General features: G+C 39.0%; 1 protein-coding gene across 1 annotated transcript in view; it reads left to right on the top strand.

Annotated features, from left to right (window-relative positions):
• mdn1 (midasin AAA ATPase 1) overlaps window positions 1–21,737 on the top strand; it is a 62,834-nt gene that overhangs the window by 33,077 nt on the left and 8,020 nt on the right. Inside the window, exons 49-86 of the mRNA XM_056259855.1 lie at window positions 67–293; window positions 407–520; window positions 959–1,088; window positions 1,161–1,267; window positions 1,371–1,504; window positions 1,586–1,746; window positions 1,833–1,953; window positions 2,520–2,736; window positions 2,870–3,110; window positions 3,915–4,041; window positions 4,322–4,486; window positions 4,602–4,816; window positions 5,008–5,395; window positions 5,501–5,613; window positions 6,373–7,036; window positions 8,206–8,367; window positions 10,069–10,345; window positions 10,438–10,676; window positions 11,400–11,495; window positions 11,623–11,717; window positions 11,827–11,951; window positions 12,078–12,230; window positions 12,504–12,613; window positions 12,711–12,784; window positions 14,122–14,305; window positions 14,522–14,675; window positions 14,906–15,052; window positions 15,631–15,757; window positions 15,836–15,941; window positions 16,085–16,200; window positions 16,603–17,022; window positions 17,310–17,533; window positions 18,611–18,748; window positions 18,832–19,010; window positions 19,095–19,256; window positions 19,518–19,652; window positions 21,123–21,261; window positions 21,395–21,699. Of these exons, the coding sequence (XP_056115830.1) occupies window positions 67–293; window positions 407–520; window positions 959–1,088; window positions 1,161–1,267; window positions 1,371–1,504; window positions 1,586–1,746; window positions 1,833–1,953; window positions 2,520–2,736; window positions 2,870–3,110; window positions 3,915–4,041; window positions 4,322–4,486; window positions 4,602–4,816; window positions 5,008–5,395; window positions 5,501–5,613; window positions 6,373–7,036; window positions 8,206–8,367; window positions 10,069–10,345; window positions 10,438–10,676; window positions 11,400–11,495; window positions 11,623–11,717; window positions 11,827–11,951; window positions 12,078–12,230; window positions 12,504–12,613; window positions 12,711–12,784; window positions 14,122–14,305; window positions 14,522–14,675; window positions 14,906–15,052; window positions 15,631–15,757; window positions 15,836–15,941; window positions 16,085–16,200; window positions 16,603–17,022; window positions 17,310–17,533; window positions 18,611–18,748; window positions 18,832–19,010; window positions 19,095–19,256; window positions 19,518–19,652; window positions 21,123–21,261; window positions 21,395–21,699 (6,991 nt within the window). The remainder of the gene's footprint in view (window positions 1–66; window positions 294–406; window positions 521–958; window positions 1,089–1,160; window positions 1,268–1,370; window positions 1,505–1,585; window positions 1,747–1,832; window positions 1,954–2,519; window positions 2,737–2,869; window positions 3,111–3,914; window positions 4,042–4,321; window positions 4,487–4,601; window positions 4,817–5,007; window positions 5,396–5,500; window positions 5,614–6,372; window positions 7,037–8,205; window positions 8,368–10,068; window positions 10,346–10,437; window positions 10,677–11,399; window positions 11,496–11,622; window positions 11,718–11,826; window positions 11,952–12,077; window positions 12,231–12,503; window positions 12,614–12,710; window positions 12,785–14,121; window positions 14,306–14,521; window positions 14,676–14,905; window positions 15,053–15,630; window positions 15,758–15,835; window positions 15,942–16,084; window positions 16,201–16,602; window positions 17,023–17,309; window positions 17,534–18,610; window positions 18,749–18,831; window positions 19,011–19,094; window positions 19,257–19,517; window positions 19,653–21,122; window positions 21,262–21,394; window positions 21,700–21,737) is intronic.

Raw genomic sequence — 21,737 nt, 5'->3', positions numbered from 1 at the left:
GATTCCTCCAAAACCTTTTTTCTTTTTTTGTAGTTAACTGTTGTATAATAACCTTTACCGATTCAGGAATCGTCCACTGAGCCTAGTTGACCTGCAGAGGGCGATGCAGAGTGGTGCTGTACTGGATGGGCTTCAGTTTTCAGGACGTGGAGGACTGGATGGAGGAGCAGAGAATGCATTGCGCCTCCTCCCGACAGCAGTTAAAATACTGACAGAAAGAGCTTCTCACAGTGACTGGGTTCTCAGAACCAGCTGGCTCTCCCACCTTACCAAAACTTACAAACATGCACCAGGTAGGCTGTATAGGAAAAATAATGCTTTTTAATGTGTTTTTGATATAGCTTGTGTAGTCATACTACTTGAGAACTTGTCTGTCACAGTCCTGAGATCATGCTTGTCCTTGCAGATGCAGCTCTGATGCAGTTGGACGCAGGATGCACAGCGCTGAAGGCCGTATTCAACAGCAAGCTCATTGGGAAAGGCAAATGTCTAGCAGAGCTTTTGCAGCCACACAGCACAGGTACATATACACTCTCATATGCAGTGATGAAAATGAAAGCAGTTTATTTCTTAGAAAGTGCCCACGGTCTAACTGTGCACTAATAATCAGTGATCTCTGAGTCCTTTTAAACAACTTTCTGCTGATCTAACTAATGCCGTCTGGGTAGGGAAAAACAATATCATGGTATAATATCAATCCAAATGACCAAACAATTCATTCAAGTCCTGATAGATAAAATACTCACCCTTTATTATTTTCTGCTAAACATTGTGGTTCATTACAAAGTCAATCACATAATGGAAGTTAAATGCATTGAGAATGCCGCTTCATGGACTTTAACATTTACTCTGAAATAAGCAAATTCGTATTCCAAAAAAACATTAATATTCAAACCTATAATATTCAGTCAGACTTGTGAAATTACAAAAAAAAACAAAAAAAAACATTCTTTATCAGATGACTACAGGATTTTGGTTGACATGCGCTGGAACAAGCAGTACTTGGACATCTTGGCCAACACCTGCAACTTTGAGGATGAGGAGAGATACATGGAATTCATGGAAGCGCTAAACGCTGTTGCCAACAGGTAAGTCCTTATTCTATTTTACTGGAATGTTTTTGTAGTAAAAATTATATGTTTTATGTTTTGTTTTGAAAGGATCATACTGCTGATGGACCGAGAGGAGAGAGCAGCTGTTAACAGCAGTGCTGGAAACAGCTCACCTCATAACAGTGCCTTGAGACTTGCCACTGCCTTCTCAAAAGGTATTCGCACACTTCCACAGCCATGTTAAAATACCCTGTTAATATTAGGAGACATGAACACACTAGTTTGTATGTGACTATTATATATGTTTGGGTTTTATAGGAACGGTGGACATAGGCCACCTGCCTCATCCAGTGTTGGTCCACCTGCGCTCGTTTTTCGACCTGTGGGATTCATTCGTGCTCCAAGCCATGCAGTCGGGCCAGCCCTACATCTCTGACCACCTCATGTTTGAGGTCAGAACGGTTTCATTATAGCCACGCTGCTGTTGCTGCTGTTCTGCAGTTGGTTTACAGAGACGTGATTTGTGTGTCCAGATCTTGCAGCTGCTGCAGTGGAGGGATCGTTTCTGGCTTGTGTGTAACTCGCTGTCTGCGGATACACGGGGGGTGTGTGTGCTGTCCTTGCACTGGCAGTGGGTGCACAAAAACTTGATTTTGCGACTGCCTCAGCTTTTAATGGGAGATAGTGACTATGAGTGAGTAATGGCTTTATTACATGATTAAAAGCCTTCATGTAATGTTCTCTTTAGTATTTGTTTATATGTATATATGTTTGTTTCAGAGGCCAACAGGAATTACACACCATCTCCACGGCCATCCAGAACACACTTTCCAGCTCTGTGGCTGTGGCCTCTGCTCTGAAGGGCATTCAGAAGACTTTAGGAAAGCCACTGCCATTCAAGGTTAGGCGATATACAGAATATGGATAGATAGATAAAAAAAAATATATATATATATATATATATAAAATCTAAAATACAGCGATATATAAATATAAAAAAAGTCAATATATTTTAAAACCTAATTTATTTTATGCATTTCATTACATCTTCAGTGTCATATGTTCCTTCAAAAATCATTTTAATATGCTAATTTGGTGCTAAAGAAACATTTCTTATCATTTCTTTTTATCAGTGTTGAAAATGGTTGTGCTGCTTAATATTTTTGTTCAAATTGTAGTACACTTTTTATTTTATTTTTTTTATTTTTATATAAAGTTCGAAAGTACAGAAGTAGAAATAGAAAATAGTGAAATATAAATATTTTGTAACATTATAAATGTCTTTACTATCACTTTTGATCAATTTAATGTGTTCTTGCTGAATAAATGGTATTCATTTCTTTTGAAAAATAATTAATTGTAGTTTATGTCTAATAATAATAAATTATATTAAAAGTATCAGAAGTATTTTATTTCAATCCTGCCTTCAAACTGATCTAAAATAATCCCGCAATATTTTCCATGCAGCTGGAGGCGGTGGCTGAGTGTGCGGCCCGTTTGCGAGTGCTGTGCGGGGCTTTGGATGTTAGGGACCTGCGCCTTGACAACAGCCTCGCATCGCTATGGAAACAAGAGGTGTCTCGTCTCCGTGGTGTGGCCATGGGAATTGACTCAAAAGAGGCTCTGCTAGAAGCTTGGGGTCTAGTGCTTCAGGCCAACCTCCTGCTGGAGCCTCAGAAGTCAGGTAAACGTCACTTGGGTTACCTTACATTATTGACAGTAATTCTTAAAAATGTTGGGCATGAAGTGGTATTGCTAGTCCATACAACCAAGCAAACCCTGACCCCTTTATTAACACAACATATCTTTCTATCCAGGTGTCCTGGAGAGGCTTGTGAGCTGTGTGGATCAGCAGCAGGGTCATATGGCTTCCTGTGGCCTGCTGGACTCTCTGTCTGAAGATAATGAGGAGGAAGTGGGAGACTGTGCCGCACCAGACAGGGAGGTGTTACTGCAGCTTGCACGCAGGGCTCAACTGTGGCCAGCACTGGAGGAGCTGGCGGTACTTAACCAGATGAAAGTCACCACAGACCTGCTGTATCTGTCAGTCACACCAGGGTATGATGATGTTTCTCTATCAAATTATTAAAGGTAGGGTTGGCAATTTCAGAGAGGCTTAGCAATAGCAAGCTAGCTTTGAAAGCATAAGATCCCACCCTCCCTACAGAGCGCTACCAAAGCCACACCTCTGAACGAGACAAGAGACTGCGTTAAAATACCTCATGTCTCAAAGCACATAACATTACAATAATAATGATGAACATAAACAACTTAAAGAGGTCTTACTTATACCACCTGACTGCTGTAGATTAATTCCGGCGTTGAAAGTGTTGACATAGAAACGCATAAATCAGAGTCTGAGGACGTTAGCTGCTCGAGGAGAACATCACAGGTTTTCATCTCGTAATTACGGTTACGACATGGCGTGAACGCAGCATAAGCTCGTTGTTTTGGTTCAGGAGGAACTGTAAAAGGTGGCTGCTGTTTGTTTTTGGCACTCGGTGACTGACGTCTGTCTACAACTATGCATGGCCTCATGAACCTTGTGTACTTTTTAAAATTATATTTATACCATTTCTATTATTGATTGCTATCACGATGTAAAGAGAGTTTCAGCCAGTATAACAAAGTTTTTATTTAAAAAATTGCCTACCCTACCTTTAACAATTGTAAATAACAGCCCTGTCTGTGAAACAGCCTAATTGTTTTATATTCTATTTTAGCTTTATTTCAATGAAAGAAAATGATGTTTAATAGTTTTATTTAACAACAAAACTTGATTTTGCAAAGTAGGATCTTGTAGCATAAGGCATTCTTTGTTTTGTGTTTTACTCATATTGTGTTGTATATTTTGCTTTACAGAGGCAATAAGAAGGCAGAAGATGGTCTGCGCAGGTCCTTCTCTAATCATCTGCGTTTCTGTATGCAGTCGACACCCATGAACATCCGACAGCTGCAGCCTCTCTGGTTCCTGCTAGGCACTGAGAGGGTCTGTCAAATCTCCTTCATAATAATGCTTCCGGTGTTATTATCAATGGCCATGTTTTATCTTTGAGTCACATTTGACAAGCTTCAATTGATTATTAAATGTATCATACAAACAATACAAATGACTTTGGTTTTAAGTTTAAACTATTTTGAGTTTAACTTATAAATGATCAATGAAGTATTTCTTTCTCCATTTACTGAGAATCACATGCTTCACTAGGGACTAAAATATTATTTTCAGTTGATCTCAGTTTTCATTCTTGTTTTTATTCCCTCACCAGCCTGTGGAGGAGCTGCCGCTGGTGTGGTGTGAGCTACTCTCTGAGACACTGGCAGCGTTATGGAGTAGCAGTGTGACCTCTGACCCTGACCGTTGGCTGAAGTGGAATCCACTGAACACTGAGGAGCACATCAAGTCCAGATCACTGTTGGGACCATCTGATACGGTGTGTGTGTGTTTGAGGAGAAAGAGCTAAAACCACTTAGTGCTTTTTTAATTTGAATTTAACATGTTATTTAACATGAATAAATAACCTTGACATGATGTTTGTCGATGTGAAGGGTCCTGGAATCTTGAGTCGTGCGGTGTGGTCCCGCTGCATGCTGGGAGTTCTGAGCAACACTGATGTTGGCGGCCAATGGGATCCATCAGGGTCACACTTCCTGTCATCATCACGGGTGACCCTGGGAGAGTGGAGAGAGAGAACTGGGCAGCTACAAGATCTGAATGCTGTGATCTGGGATAATATGGCTATGGCTGAGCTTGCTGACTTCAGGTAGTGACCACATATCATACCTAAACACGGATACATATGTTAGATTTTGTGTATGAGTATATATACACAGATGCACACACACAGATATCTATATAATATATATAAATATAATTTAATCGATTTGACAGGACTAATTTTTATTGTCATTTCTATTGTGCAATGATTCATTTTTTTTCTCTCATTCTCTGTAGATTAACTGACTGTAGATTGCAAGGACTTGTGTTGCGTAGACAGCTGCAGTCGCTCTGTGAGCTGTTGTCTCCAGGTTTACAGGAGAGCTATGCAGAATCCTGTGACAGTCTAACTGAAGGCCCAGACCCCATTGGTGGTGCCCAGGATATTCAGATCGCCCTCAGAGAAGGCCTGCCTGAAAACCTGCTCCCAGAGGGCTTTCTGGAAACCTTAATCACATGCTTGACGCAGTTCGCACACAACCGGGCACAAGATTCGGTCCAGCTTGCCCGCTCTGGAGTTTTCTGGGTGAACATGGGTCTGCTGCAAATCCAAGTTTGGGCTCCACAAACAATTTTTGACCCTGCAGTAAAAAGGGGGTATAAACTCCACTATGCACAAGAGGAGGTGAGACAAGCTCGCAAGTGGCTAATTTTGTGACATTCTAGAGATCTATTGCAACCTTTCATCTACAAATGCAAATCATCTATGATGACTTTTTGTGTCTCTCAGCTTGCTTTGTTACAGGAAGAGTGGAGAGGGCGGAGTCTTTCCTCACAGCTGCTCACAGGGGCGGAGCTTGAGGAGAGTAGCACAACTGACAGCTTTCAGCATCCTCGCATCAGGTAACCAAACATTCAGCTTCCATTACTTCTGGTACAGCCTATGCAATTTTTAATGGATGCACGAGATATTGCACCATATCAGTTATCGTCCGATATTTAATAGTTTATGCCAAATTCCCCTGTTTTCACAACATACTACATAGATTTGTATGGATGCACAAGATCTTGGCACCATGTCAGTTATGAGATTTTCAGCCAATATCAGTTATCGGCCGATATGAGAGATTTTCAGGCAATTTTAATTCCCCTGTTTTTACAGTCTATTATGCAGATTTGTATGGATCCAGGAGATATCAGCACCATATCAGTTATCGACAAATATTAGAGATTTTCAGCCATTGTCAATGAAATGGGAATTTTAATTGTGCATGCTCCTCTCCCCTATTTTTACATTTAGATTACCGTTGCTGTCATGTTATACTTCAAGTGAATCTTTTAAAACACAAACAATTTAATAACACTGTTAACTGTAATCTTTATCAAATCCCAAAATGAAAATTCATTCTCACTGTACATTATAATGCTGTGATTATAATGCTAAATTCACTTGTTGCATTTAAAATAATTTGTCTTTAGTGTTTATTTTTATTTTATTTGCTAAAATATTATAGATTTTGTATATCAACTATTTCCTGGTTATCAGACACATGAAAAAAAAGATTTGCTTATCTGTGTTGTCAAAAATATTAAAATCTGTTTACACCTACAGACTTCCAATTAATGTTTAAAACTCTTTTGTTGTTTGTGTGTGCGCTTTAGATACTTGTGGATCCGTATGCAGCAGGTCAAGGAGCAGATTTGTGAACTGAGTCGTAAACAAGCCTGCCGCCCCCCTGACTCCCAATACGGTCGCCTATATCAGGAACTCCAGCACTACCTGTGCAGCATCGGCCAACCAGCTGCAGTGGGTGACCTGCTCTCCCACCTCCTGAAGGCCTTACAAGCCCCGGGGCCAAAATCCAGGCTGGGGATTCAGGGTTTGTTGAAGGAGGAGGCCGTCTGGCAGGCTTCACAGCACCGTTTTTGCCAGCGGCTGGTTGAGGAGTACCCGCTCTATCCTGATGTGGTGGTGCCCCTGAGGGCAGCAATTCTGCAGGTGCAGCATGGCATGCGACTCTTGGCGTCTCAGGTGTCCTCCTCAATGACTGCCCAACCGGGTCTGACGCGTCTCGTGTCCACTATGCTAGCTTTTCCAAGTCCAGCAGCATCCTCTGATCTGGCCTGTGCAGACTACCTGTGTTCAAGGGAATGCATGCGTATGCTAAAGGGCCTGGGAAAGCATTTGCCAGCGACAGAGGTCAGCCGCGTGATCCCAGATCATGCATTGTTGCTGTTGAATGCGCTGCTCTACATACAGAGTCACACGCTGAGTGCCGGACATCTCAGTGCAGAGACGCAAAAACTCTTCAGACATGTTTGCCAGGTGAGATATGAAGTACAGAATCCCAAACAATAAAACCTGTGTCAAGAACATGAAAATAGAAAGTCTAAAATGTTTTGAATTTCATTTCAACTAATCTAAACTTGGATCTCAGATTTTTAATGTGGTGTCAAACTTTTTTTTTATAATGAATAAATACATAGTGTATATATCAGTGTCATTTAAATATTTAATATACTATACTATATACTATTAATATGCTATATTATATACTTTATAAAAATAAAGGCTAATCAAAATATTACTTTCATTTTCATTTTAGTTTGTGTTTTTTTGTGTTATTTTTTTTTAATGTATTTCAGTTTTAGTCTATTCACTTAGTTAGCAAGGTTCTCGTTTTCATTTAAGTTTTTTAATTGTTGGTTTCCTTAAAGTTATGCTTTAAGTTGAGTTTTTCGTCTAATATTATATAAAGTACAGTAGTCAACATTTGAAGTGGATCAAAACCTTTCATCAAAGTTATACATGAATTTTGAACAATACCTGTTCTTTTCTTAGGACAACTTTGATTAACTTTCCTCTTCAAATGTTGACTACTGTATTTTATTTCAGCTTTAATTCAATTTACAAAAAACATTTTAAATAGTGTTAGTTAATATAGTGTGTGTGTGTGTATATATATATATATATATATATATATAGGAAAATGGTATACTGGTTATACTAATATAATAATAACTTTATATACTAATTGTTTTTTTTATTGTTAATTGGGTTAAACTTTATTTTAGGTGTCCTTGGTAGTTAAATGTATAATTACACTTTAACGAGTAATATTAATTAACTACATGTATTTACTAAAGGGTTAGGGTTTGGATTAGGTTTGGTTTAGGGTTAGTTGCATGTAATTATGCATAATTAAAGTTATTACTATAGTAACTACATTTAACAAGGACACTGTAAAATAAAGTGTTACCGTTATTGATTTTAAAGCCAAGAATAATATTATCTATTCAGGAAAATATTAACTCCAAGTTAACAGCATTTTTTTTCTACTCACCATTACTATTAGATGTTTAAACCTGCAGAGAAACAATTTCAGTTGAATTGATTTGTTTAGTGCCCTTCACGATACATATTCACAAAGCAGCTTTTGTGAGAAAGCTATTTTGTGATGTTAACAAGAGTAACATAGACTGTGTTTTGTTCAGGCTATAGTGAATGAGTGGGATGAGCAGGAGAAGAAAGCTAGAGAAAAAGAGCAGATGGAAGCCAGTCTGTATCGCAGCCGCTCTCGTCTGCACGGGACAGGCCTTACAGAGGACCAGCAGGAGGAGAGGGAGTTCAGACGCTCTTTTCCTTCCTACCACAAGGTAAAGATGGACTAAACCAGTCATCTGTTTTTATGTGTCTTGAGACCCGAGAGTTTGCCTGGTGTGCATTTTATAATTGTTCTTGCTATTTGGGATAAGTAGGACCTAATAAATATAATAACTAAAATTTGTTTTTGTACAGGAAGTAGTTTTTGCAGAAAATGATGTCCTCATGTGAGGACAGTGGGTCTATGATTTACCATATGATGTCCTCGTGTGAGGACACAGTACTAGCAATAAAAAAAAAACTTGTGGTTGTAAAATGGTTGTAATTCAAGAATGCTTTGGAATATAGACATATGGTTGGTCTTGTTTTTAAGAAGACAGTTGCCAGATTATTGTAGAAGTGAAATAAATTATGAAAGTGAAACAGAAAAGTTATATAAGTTTGAGTTTATGAAAATATAGAATGTAAAAATATAATTATTTATATTTTATATAAAATATATATATTATAAAATATATTTTACTCTAAAACTGCTAGAAAATTAAAGCCAAAAATCTAAACAAGTTGTGTTCCAAATTTTAGGTTGATATCTCAAAAAATGAGCTTTCAGTAAGATTTTATTTGGGCGTAGTACCAAACTTTTTCACTAGATGGACAGCCAGCTTCCTTACTGACCATATAAGGGTGTCTCCATTTTCATATGTTTTGAGTGATCTGAACCATGTCTTTCCATAATTTCATACAATTTATTAAGTATACATCCTATTCAGAAATAGTATGGGTGTTTTGGCAGTATTTGATTTGATTTCAACCTCTAATAAACATAAAAAGAGCACATATGTGCGTTATAGCTCGCTGCCGCATCACAAATCGAGAATTCATCATATTTTTCTTTATATTCTAAAAATTTTCAGACCTTTTTTTCTCATAACATTTAATTAGTGTTATCTTTTGAACTCTTGGCATGAAAACAAACTGAGGTTTCTACCAATCTTTCATGATTTTTCATGTTTTTTTTTCTATTTCAAAATAAAGGCCTAAACACGCCTAATGAATATGAAATATTCTTGTTGCAAATTGATAAATTACTGCTATTCTGTAATTTATTTTAAAAAACAGCCACCAAATATGAAAACTAGAGATTGTAAGCTTTCAAATGATATTTAGTTTGTCAATATTACTTTAGGTTTTTACTAAGATATTATTGTTCTAAATATATATGGGCAAACGTCCCACGTGGGACGGTGACAGTTAAGGGGATAACGTAATATAGTCCCAATGTCCTCAAACGAGTACTTCATATTTACTGATGTCCTAGAGTGCTACTATTACTAAAATATGTCAAATTTTAATCCCCATATGATGATAGAGACAGTATTGTACATAAATACATTTGTTTCATTCATATAATTTGAATAGATTTTTTACCTGGGTCATTTTTCTTTCGGGAACTGGTGTAGAAGTGTTAGGGTTAGGGTCATTTTCTTCTCACTGACATTGGTGTAATGTTGTGATATCACTTCAAGATGGTGTGGGCAGTGCCCCTAAATGTGGCCAACATGTCTAAGATTTACAAATTTGACTATCATTGTGTCAAGAGGCAAAAATGTAATGTCCTCATATGAGGCCGCAGGGTCTCAGGAGGTTAAATCTGTTCACACACATTCGCATGTTTTGTTGCCCTTTCCATTGTTGTCAAATCAGTAAGAGTTTGTACTTTGGCCAATAATGTGTTTTCTCCACTTTTCCCACAGGATTTTTCTGATATCACTTCAGAACCTAGTCTCGATCAGCCAATAATCATAGAGGATGATGTAGATAAGGAGGAGTCTAGTGAGACGAGCAGCTTCCTGTTGGTCAGCAGCATGAGCACAGTGGTTCAGGTCCATCAGAGACTCTGCTTGTCTTACGCTCAGTCACTTTGGTACCAGCCCAACTCGCCAACCAATCACACCAAACACCACATCAGTGCCCTGGTTTCATCCTATCAAATCACAGCTCCACTGATAGCCCGCTTCTACCATCTAATGGGTATGAAGGGATAATTTTATGCAGATCAGAACTCCACAGGCCCTACGTATCTCTTCATCTAACCTTTCCCTGTTTCTCCCCTTCTCTCTCAGACTGTGAAGTGGATCCTAAGTTGATGGGCTCTCAGCTCCTCCTCAGCACTCTGCTCCAAAACACGGTTAGCGGTTCAGGGGGTCCAGCTGGACTGATTCTTCAGAGTGATGGGCCGTATGACTTCTACATAGAGCCTAACATGAGTCAGGCCCGGATCTGTCTGCCAGCGCTAGAACAGCTGAGTAAGGCCGTGAAACAGCGCCTCAACGACTGGCCCGAACACCCTGCTCTTGTTCAGGTGGGAGTAGCCGTTACTATTACTGTCATTGCTAAGATCTAATTGAGGAGTTTTGAAATTGGGGTACATAGACCCACAAGGGACTTTAAAAAAAATGAAGAGAAAAAAAAGTGTTTTAATGTTGTTGAAAGAAGTCTCTTATGCTCACCAAGGCTATATTTATTTAATCAAAAATAGAGTAAAAACTGTTATGTTGTGAAATATTATACAAATTATTTTAAAATATAATTTATTCCTGTGATGGCAAAGCTGAATTTCCAGCAGCAATTGCTTACTCCAGTCTTCAGTGTCACATGATCCTTCAGAAATCATTCTAATAGGCTGATTTGCTGCTCAAGAAACATTTCTTATTATTATCAGTTGTGTTGCTTTATATTTTTGTGGAAACAGTGATATATTTTTTCAGGATTCTTTGATGAATAGAAAGTACAGCATTTGTTTTGAATTGTTTTAAACATATTTTGTAAAATTATAAATGTTTCTGTCCCTTTTGATCAATTTAATGCATCTTTGCTGAATAAAAGTATTAATGTTTAAAAACAGATTTACTTTGGCTTCAGTATAGTAACAATATAAAAGACAGTTATTTAATTTTGCAAAAAATCCCTGGCTTAGTTAAATTTTGAGATGTAACGTAATTGAAAGTCAGTTAGCTTGATAAAGCTTTTGACTAGTTTTCAAATGTCATCTCTTAACACCTCCCTATTGTATTATGTGTCACAGATCACCATGGTGATAGAGAGGATATTAGCATTCAGTCTTTCCAGCCCTCTGGCAAAGTTCTTAAATGGTCTGGAGATCCTGCTCAGCAAAGCACAGGTAGAGGAATCCGTTCATGCACGTATATCCTTAAACCACTACTAGTCAGTAGTTTACTGGCCATTTGTGCACAGCTTAGGCCATGATATCAGTTTGAGAACAGTTCTTCTCTCATTTTTCCTCACAGGACTGGGAAAACAATGCTAGCCGGGCAGTGTCTCTAAGGAATGAGCTGGAAGCTGTCACACAACTTATTATTCAGTGGAGAAAACTTGAGCTCAAGTAAGTAGTCTAGTGACACTACTTGTTAATGGTGGTGGTTAAAGCCTGTATGGTTGGATTAGACTGTGACATGATGGTCTAACTGGTTTCAACTACTGTATCTCCGCAGCTGCTGGTCGAGCAGTCTTGATAACGCACTGAAGCGCCACGCTGAGAATTCAACCAAGCACTGGTTGTCCATCTACCAACTCATAGAGAAATACCTACAGGAGCAGAGGACAGACACCAGACATGGTGACCGACTTGCACTTTCATATATGTAGTAGTAAAACGATTTCTCCTCCTACTACAGTAAATGAGTAATTCCAATACATCACATTTAATGGGTTTGCATTGTATCACACTTTTTTTGTCCAGTAGATGATGGTGTGGAGGATATTTCCCTCTCGTCAGTCTCATCCACACTGCAGGCCTTCATAGAAGGCTCCACCTTAGGAGAGTTTTCTGTCCGCTTGTCCATGTTGCTTGGTTTTCACTGCCACGTCCTGCTGGCTCCTAAACAGGGCGGACATGGTAAGAGAATAGAGACGTTTATTTTGTCAGCAGAGATCACTAACACACATGGACTAAATTCTACAAATGTACAATTTCGATTTTAAGAGATCTTTAAAATGTATTTCAAAGTGATTTCATGACCATGTCCAACATGGACACAACAATACAATGTTGATACAGTGCAGTTTTGTTTTTGTTTTTCTTTGCTACTTTGTGTATAAGTGTTGTTTGACAAAGTGTTGACTATGCAGGCCACATTAAATGCATAACCTTGTCCTTTCATCCTCACAGACTCACTCGGCAGTTTGCTGTGGAATCTCTATAAATACTACACACAGTTCTCAGAGAGCATCCAGACCAAGATCACCCAGCTGAGGTCGCCTATAGAGAAAGAGCTCAAAGTAGGTGAAACTCAAGCAGGCAAGACTGATGTTATATTATAATTTTTTCTTCCCGTCTCTTATTGATTTGATGTAATCTTTATCTTGATACATATAGGACTTTGTCAAAATCTCCAAGTGGAATGATGTCAGTTTTTGGTCCATCAAGCAGTCAGTGGAGAAGACACACAGGTGAGAGTGATTGACTAAAAGATTTTCCAGCAAGGATGAATTGCATTTATCAAAAGTGACAGTAAAGACATTTATAATGTTACTGAAGATTTATATTTCAAATAAAGGATGGTATTTTGAACATCAAATAATCCTGGGGGAAAAAATCTTCATTTCAACAAAAATATTAAGCTGCACAACAATGCTTTCAACATTAATAATAAGAAATGTTTTTTGACCACAAAACAAGCTATTAGAATGATTTCTGAAGGATCATGTGACACTGTTCAAAGGAATATATTTAAAATATATTATTAAAAAAATCTTACCATCCCCAAAATTTTTAGTGGTAGTGTGTTTTCAGCTTAAAGGGATACTTCACCTCTGGAAAGATGAATGTGTATTTAAAATGGGTCATTTATCTAGAAGAAATGTGAAATTATTTTTGAATTTGGAGCTTTCTAGACTGAGATCGAGATTGGAGATCGCCCAAAATGTCCGGGATTCGGCTTTTGCGTTCTACAGTCGTCATTCATTATGTTTACTGTGGCGAGCAGGACGAGGCCGAGGGCGTGATTACCGATGAGCGACTCCTGTGAGACGCACTGGTCTCGTATCTCTCACGGAGGAGCGGGGATTTTCTTAGCAATGTTAAAAGGCACATCAACCGATCACTTGTTTAGCATTCATGTAAACACTACATTCAGATTCACCAATCGGAATGAATTCAGTTAGATTGAAACAAAAGGTGTTGAAACAAAACAATGAATGGCGACTGCAGAAAGCAAAAGCTGAATCCCGGACATTTTGTACGATCTCGACGGCCGGACATGTCCAGGAAAAAGAGGATGAATGGTAACCCCTACTACTCAGCTTTCTCCACAGAACAAGAGCCTGCTAGCTTAGCTTCCAAAAAAGATGGCTGACACTATGTGTACATTCTGTGAGTGAGATCCCACCCTCTATGGGCGGGTTGAGAACATGCGGAACAGCTCCTACTACTGGCTGTAGTCTTTAGCCTCTGGCCAAAACATCCAATCAAAATGACGATTTTTGCGTCATCGGAGGATTTTTTCCAGAAAAAAAAGACTTAAATCTCTCGTCTCAGGGGGATATAAGGGTGGAAAGCACGGTAATTTTAAAATACTACAGGTTTTCTACTAATACAAGGCTTAATGCTAAATCCTGAAGTATCCCTTTAATCACATCAACATGATATTGTCATTATTTGTCAGAATATTTGTTACATTCCCGCACTCAACGGAGAAGATGAATATTTAACATAGTGTTAAAGCAATGGGCCTCAAACTGGCTGTAATGATTTAAAATTAACGTTATGACATTATGTCTGTGATCAGGACCCTGTTTAAGTTTGTGAAGAAGTTTGAGGCAGCACTGAAGGAGGCATGTGCACCTTGTCTGCTGGAGCAGGGCAGTAGCGGCAGCATGGATGATGTGGATTCACAGCCTGAGGAGACTCCTCTGCACAGGGTTCACCGAGCACTGAGAGGTGCCCTGCCTGGAAAGGGCAGAGATCTGCAGGTAACATTATCTCAAGCTGAAATAGCAACTCAGTTCAAACGAAACTGTCATTTCAAAATGTAACTTTCATCTTAAATTCAACTCTTTTACTTATGAGACAAATGCTTTGCATATAATATGACATCTTGAATTTTAGAGGATTTCTTGTCTTTATCATGAACCATATGATATCTGTTTTTTTAACATAGTTGTATTTAAACACTTTTCATGAATCAGACTGATGGTCCAGAGGAACTCTCATCTGATAAAGAGCCATCGTCTCTCCAAGCCCGTCTGCCTGTCCTTACGAGGAAGATGAAGAAGCTGTGTGTGCAACTGGTAAAGAAGACCTCTCTGCCTGAGCTCTCAGAAGACCTGGATCAGTTCATAGGTATCACTTTTTGCCCTCACCCGTAGGCTCATAACTTCAGAGATTATTTTTTCTGATCTTCTTCTTATTAAACTAGATTATTTTATATTTTATAGTCAGGCTAGTCATCTTACCTAGAGCTTACTCGACATGTTCAAGTTATTAAAGCCATACTTAATGAATGAATTGTGAAAATCTCATATGAACCTGAAAATGTACAGTAACTTTCTTTCCAATTTGTTATTGTCCAGTTGAGATAATTGCAAATGTGCAAGCACTGCAGAGCCTTTCGGTGGACCGTAGCATGGAGCAGGAGAAGCAGAAGGCGGAGGTGAAACACTTCCTCCTGCAGAAACAGAGAGCACTAGCAGATCTCTTCAAGATGCTTGCACAGATCGGTCAGTCTGAGTTGTTTCTTGTGGTATTAGAGAATGAAAAAAAAAACCCGGAAACATCGTCGTTTCATTATAATTGAATTAATTATAAAGGTTTGAGCCTGGTTTCTCCCAAGGTTATAACATTAAGTTTGCGACAACTTTTGAACAAGGATGACTAACAAAAATCTGTTCAGTCATTTGTGTGTGGCTTGGTCCAAAGATCATCTGAACCAATTTTCATAAGAATTGGACAAAATTTGGAGGAGGAGTGAAAAAATTGAATACTGTACTTCAAAATGGCCACTACTGTAATTGGTGGCGTCTTAATGTAAGATGGCGAATGTGATCAGCATGGTGAGACGAATCAGGTGTGCTAAGTTTTCCAGTTTTCTAGAACAAAGGGTTCCAAAGTTATAACCATTTGAAAAGTGATTTTTTTTTTTTTTTTTTTTTACTGGTGGTGGTGCTATAGAGTTGATTACTAATTTGTACCACTTCTATAACTGTGCCAAATTTCATATTTCTATGATGTATGGTTTATAGGGCTGCCATAGACCCCCATATGTAAGCAGGTGATGAATTGTTTTATTTCTCTCCAGGTCTGTCCTACCGTAAGGGTCTGAACTGGGGTCGTACTGCTGACCCAGACGAGACCCTGTGTCTGCAGCCAGTGGAGATGAAGATAGCCCTGTCTTCAGTCAAGACACAGGACAACACAGAGCACACGTACGTAACCATCATCTATAGTGTCTTCTATAGAGCTGAGGGTCAGAGCCTGATTTTGATAGTAATTAATGTCCACAGGTTATTTGCTGAGATGACGAATGCATGGGAAGGCTGTGAAAAGTATTTCTATCGATCCTGGGCCAGGCGCAACGCCATGTTGACAGCATTACAATGTGCCGTTAAGGTGAGGGCCTTAAATCAGCTCCGATATAATCTGATAAATTTAGCGTCTGCTTTAGATTTGATGTTGATGTTAGTTGTGCTTTGTTGGTTTCATGTAGCGCTGCGGTAAGGGATTGTTTCTTATTTCTTTCTTTGTCCTTCCAGGAGCTTGGTCTGGGAAATGTAGAGCGATGTCGAGGTTTCACCTCTCACCTGTTTAAACTTTTGTTGAAGCAAAGGCAAAGACTTGCTGGACTCACAGAGCACTGGGTCCATCTGAGGTACTGTCCTTTCAAGATACATTAGATGAAGAAATTAATACTTTTATTTAGCAGGAATGCATTAAATTGATTAAAAGTGACAGTAAAGATGACATTTACAAAAAATCTGTGAAAATGTATCATGGTTTCCAAAAAAATATTAGGTAGCAACATTGATAATAATAAGATCATGTGGCACTGATGATTTGATTAATTCAGCCTTGTCATTTTAAATATATATTAAAATAGACAACAGTTTTTACTGTTTTATTTATTTAATTATTTTTATGCAGACTTTGTGTGCATAAGAGACTTACAAATCATACTGAACTTTTGAACTGCAGTCTATACATTTGACGTGCCTGTCCTCTTGTATGCCATGACACTGCATGTTGTCTGATTGCTCTCTGTTTAAAACAACAGGAAGTTGATCGACAGTGTCCAGAGTATCCAGTCTCACACGGCTGCCTCTGGAGATGATGCCAGCGGTCTCCCTCCTCAGGAGCCTCTCCAGCACTGGATCACCCGAGCTCAGTCTTCAGCGCTGCACTGCTCGGTTGTGCTCCAGCAGCTCTCTTGGATCTTCCAGTGCTGTCCTGAAGGTTCTTCTGCAGTGCCTGCTGAGGCCAGGGAGGGGGAAGTTCTGCAGGGTCAAGCCACACTGAGCCACCCGTCTCCCCTGGCCCCTCACATCCAGCCACAGGTGTGTTTGCTGCGGAGAGGGGAGCAGGCTTGGAAAGAGGTGGAGCAGAAGGTGGAGAACCTAATGAAGGAAGTGAAAGACCTGAAAGAGAAGTTGGATGGATTGGCACAGGAATCCACAGAAAGAGTTATCCATAGCTGGTGAGTCAGAAAAACACTTGAATTGAACCGTTCAATTAAGTTCAGGAAGTGCAAACAATGATCTTGCATGAAGAAAAATTTGCTTTGTGTGTGTTTGAATTTCAGTGTTTGAAACTTACTTTTTTTTTTTTTGAGACCTAGAAATCGTGGGCATTTCTATAGCTATTTTTCTAGCAAGATATTGTCCGCCATCCCTCTTGAGTTTAATCTCTAGTTTAAATCCACCTCCCTTTAAACTTATAACATCATTCATGATTATTCATTTATCTTCTCTCTCATCCTCACAGGGATCACTTCACACTTTGCTGTTCCTTGCTAGACCGGCTGGGCATTGTGGTTGGCCAGATGCCGGTTCTAGAACAGCTCTTTATTCCTGACAGAGTTCTGGTCCCCCATACCCAACCCGCCCTCATCTGTGGTCTCCAGGCCGTAAGGAACGAGGTGGAAACCTGCCTCACAGAGTTTACCACCTGGAAGACTCACCTGCTCTCTATCAGACAGTCAAAGAAACGTAAGAGCATAAATATTAGGTGAAAAACTTGAAAATTACAAATGATGCCTTGGCAGCTAACTGAAATGAAATAAGTTGAAGTGCTAAAATTACTCAAACTAAAAGTGAAATAAAAATAAATGAAAGCTAAATAGAAAAAAAAATTCATTATCCACCTTATTCCTGACGACCTTACTGCGTTTTGAATTATGGGTGGCACTTCCGGTTTGGGGAACTTACATTCAAAAAGGCTGAAACGAATCATTTCAAATCATAAGGTTGCCCTACAAATAAAGCTGATCCGTCAGTTTGACTGGATGAGCTGTCAATTTTCCTTCATGATTTATTTTCAGACATCATGAGAATAACGTTATACTTGGTATTTTAACGTGACATGTTATAACAAGAATATCTATGGCAAGAGCTCTTTTCAGTCGCTGCTTTCTTTTCCTCATGATGATTTTTATTTTTTCCTTTGCAATCCGCTGTAAAAGTATGAAAAAGTACAACATATACGGCACATTTGTGGTCTGTTCTCCCGAATTTAATTTACGATAATAATTCACTGGAATGCACGAAGAATCTCTCGTTATTCTCCTCAAATCCTCACGTTTCTTTCCAGGTTTGTTTTCAAAGGTAAATGCAATTTATAATCTGTCAAAATGACGGAAATCACTAATGCTGAAGTTAATGAACATTTTCGATTAAGGCCTGTTATACAATATATTTGCCTACTACAGTGATATTTAACCAAAGACTCGCGCGTTTGGGGCTATTTTTGGTCTGTTGACCTTGTTGATTATTTTAAACTTTTAAATTTCATTTTAATGTTCGATGGTTGAAGGGTGAGTCGATTAATGTCATCTCATTGTGACACTTTTTTAACGTATTGCGTTCATAGAGCGAGCCTTTCGCCGATTGTTTACAGCTTAACGGAAGTTACACCCATAATTCGCGCAAAGCGTCATGGGGCGTATTAATAAGGTGGATATTTTTTGTCATACAGTATGTAGTATGTCATTTTTGACATACAGTATAGCATGTGTAGTCTATGCTGATTCACATTTATCTACCCATTTTTTTCTTGTCTCCATGCAGCACGTTCCAATCCATTTTCTGTTGAGTTCTCTGGGCAGTTGGAGAAAGCAATAAACATGATTCTGTGTGCGGTTCAGACCATTGTTAAGAGGAATGAGAGAGAAAAGCAGGAGGATCAGCAGTCAGAATGCAAGAGAGGTAGGAATTCACCCAGGGTTTTACATAGAGTTTGTTTGAGGGGGATCTGTTTGTCTGTGTGCTCATTTTGGGTGTTTCTCTAGAGAGTGACTCAGAGGTGGCAGAGGAGTTCTTGAAACCAGGACACTTGAGCAAGTTACTGGAAGAAGACCTGAGTGGAGACATGTCCAGTCTCTCATTACCGGAGGTCAATAAAGTCGTGACAGAGCTGCTAGAGAGACTTCGATCACACAGAGATGACTGTCAGCCCCACAGACTACAGGTCAGTTGGCCTCACATCACAGTATTGTCTGCAAACAGTTCATTTTTGAAGTTGAAATGTGTATATTTAATGTTTTATATGAAGGAACTGAAAGAGGCATGTAGGAGTGTGGTGCGTTTGGAGCCCATGCTGTGTCTGTATTCTGAGTTGGTGAGGTATTATCTGGCCGTACTAATGGGAGCTCACCGTACCACCGGAAAGCTGCTGTCCGTTCTCGCTAACATCTTCACTGAACTCGCACAGAAGGTATATTGCCTTCTACTTCCCTTTACTGGTCACTGGGGGATTCTGAAACAGAGTAGTGACTGCTTGCTACATTGTCATACGACTTTAAAGATACTTCCCCCATGCCTGAGATCACTGTCTGTACATTTAATTGGATTGGAATATTTCTCTGCAGTTGTTAGTCTTAAAATGTGGAGATAAAGATTATATTATATTATAATTTTTGTTACTCTATCCTTTTGTCTGTCTCTTTCTCTCCCTCTCTCTTCTATCACTCTGCAGGGTTTCTGTCTGCCCCAGGAGCTGATGGGAGGAGACGGTGAGGGAGCGACAGAGTTCCATGACTATGAGGGTGGAGGAATAGGAGAGGGTGAAGGAGTAAAAGACGTCAGCGACAAAATCGAGAATGAGGATCAGGTACGTTAGTATGACTGAAGCACTGTTCAGAAAGCATTTGTACTAGGGCTGTTCATCGCCAAGAATCTGTCGATACGATACATATCACGATACAGGGGTCATGATACGATATATTGCAATACTGTAAAAAAAAAAAAAAAAAAGGGGGATATATTGTGTTATTTCTTGTTTTTTTAGGAAGTGGATCTAATTTTAGAAAAACTGTCATAACACCACCATATGCATAAAAACTGAGCAAAAAAGGCTTATTTTATTTAATCAGAACAGTGGGGTCTGCATTTGCATTTATCAGTTCCTGTAACATACAACATCATCAGCACTGATATATACACACACACAGACTACATATTCTTAGATCCTGCTTTAAAGGTTCACAGTATAGCAGTTTTTAATTTCTTAAGTATTTAACAACAGAAAGTGCATAGTCCACTCCATGACACAGTTTTTCATATTTAATACTGTAAAGCTAAGCTGCCTGCTTTAAAGCAATCTATTGTATAAAGTGCTAATATAAATAAATGTAACTTGAGCTTGTGCACACATGCACAATCATGTGCATCATCTATGATCAGATGTTTTCTTAACCGTTTTCTCACTGCTGTCATTTGTGGGTCACACTTTAGTTTAGGGTCCAATTCTCACTATTAACTACGACTTTTGCATCAATAAACTTCTAATTACTGCTTATTAATAGTTAGTAAGGTAGTTGTTAAGTTTAGATATTGGGTAGGATTAAGGGATGTAGAGTATGGTCATGCAGAATAAAGCGTTATTATGTGCTTTATAAGTACTAATAAACAACCAATATCCTAGTAATATGCATGCTAATAAGCAACTAGTTAATAGTGAGAATTGGACCCTAAACTAGAGTGTTTCCCATTTCTGTTGTGTTTTTTTGTTATTGAGTTGGAAGCGCTCGGCACATAATTACATAATCGTCTAAACTCCTCTCTCATCAGCGCGGACGGCACCGGGATGTTAAGTGAGCTCTTTAGATTCAGTGTGTTTCCACAGTATTGGATTTTGGCATGGCTTTTTTTGCAAACAACATGACTTTTGTCAATCTCCTTAGTAATGTATTTGTAGTGGAAGTCAAAATGACTCCACACTTCAGCTCTGCTGGGTTTGCTAATGTCAGGGGTGCACCCTTGCGCTTCCACAGTTTATGTTCTGAGATAACAACACTGCCATCTAGTGGTTGGGGTTTAAATTGAACACACACCCACTGCCACAAATCTTGGATGTAAACAAATAGATATTGATAGTGTTTTTGAGAATTGATAAAATATCGGCAAACATAATATTGAGATATTAACGTGTATCTATATTCTTACTATATCTATATCTATCATTTTATCCTCATAAACATCTGAACTGGAATTGAACTGGAAAACAGAATTGGTATTGATTGAACTAAGTTTTTACAACTGAATTCTGAAGTAAAACTTAAAATTTGACTCCTTTGTTCAGGTTGAAGACACCTTCCAGGAGGGTCAGGACAAAAAGGAGGAGGAGCAAGACAAACGGGACATTAAAGAGGAGGACAATGCCATTGAGATGTCTGAAGATTTTGATGGAAAGATGCATGATGGCTCAGACCATGAGCCAGGTGACTGAGCCTACTGTTGAATTAGATGATAGACTAAACTGAAAATGGTTTTAGTAGATGGAAATTGAATTTCACATTCTCAACCAAACATTAGACAAAACATTATAACTATAATCTCTCATCTCTGGTTTAGGGGAGGAGGATGAAGAAGACTCTGATAAGGAAGAAGATGAGGAGCTGGATAAGAAGATGGGGGATCTGGGAGATGGTCAGACAGATACTCTAGATGAGAGGATATGGGGAGATGATGAGGATGATGATGATGTTGATGGTGATAAAGAGGAAGAGTCCGGTCCAGGAATGGATCAGGGAGAGTCAGAGCTGGTTGCAAAGGATGACAACATGGATGCTGGAGAGTCAAAAAAAGATAAGAACCAGGACAAAGATCACCCAAAAGATGAGGAAGAAAAGGAGAAAATCCATGAACAGGTGGACGAGGTCAGTCCTTCACCGTTTCTTTCTATCAGATCTGTGTC

This window comes from Rhinichthys klamathensis, unplaced genomic scaffold, assembly GCF_029890125.1.
Source record: "Rhinichthys klamathensis goyatoka isolate OS25496 unplaced genomic scaffold, OSU_Roscu_1.1 h1tg000170l_1, whole genome shotgun sequence".
Classification (NCBI taxonomy): domain Eukaryota; kingdom Metazoa; phylum Chordata; class Actinopteri; order Cypriniformes; family Leuciscidae; genus Rhinichthys; species Rhinichthys klamathensis.
The sequence above is the reverse complement of the archived record's forward strand: the minus strand, read 5'-3'. Positions and strand labels throughout refer to the sequence as shown.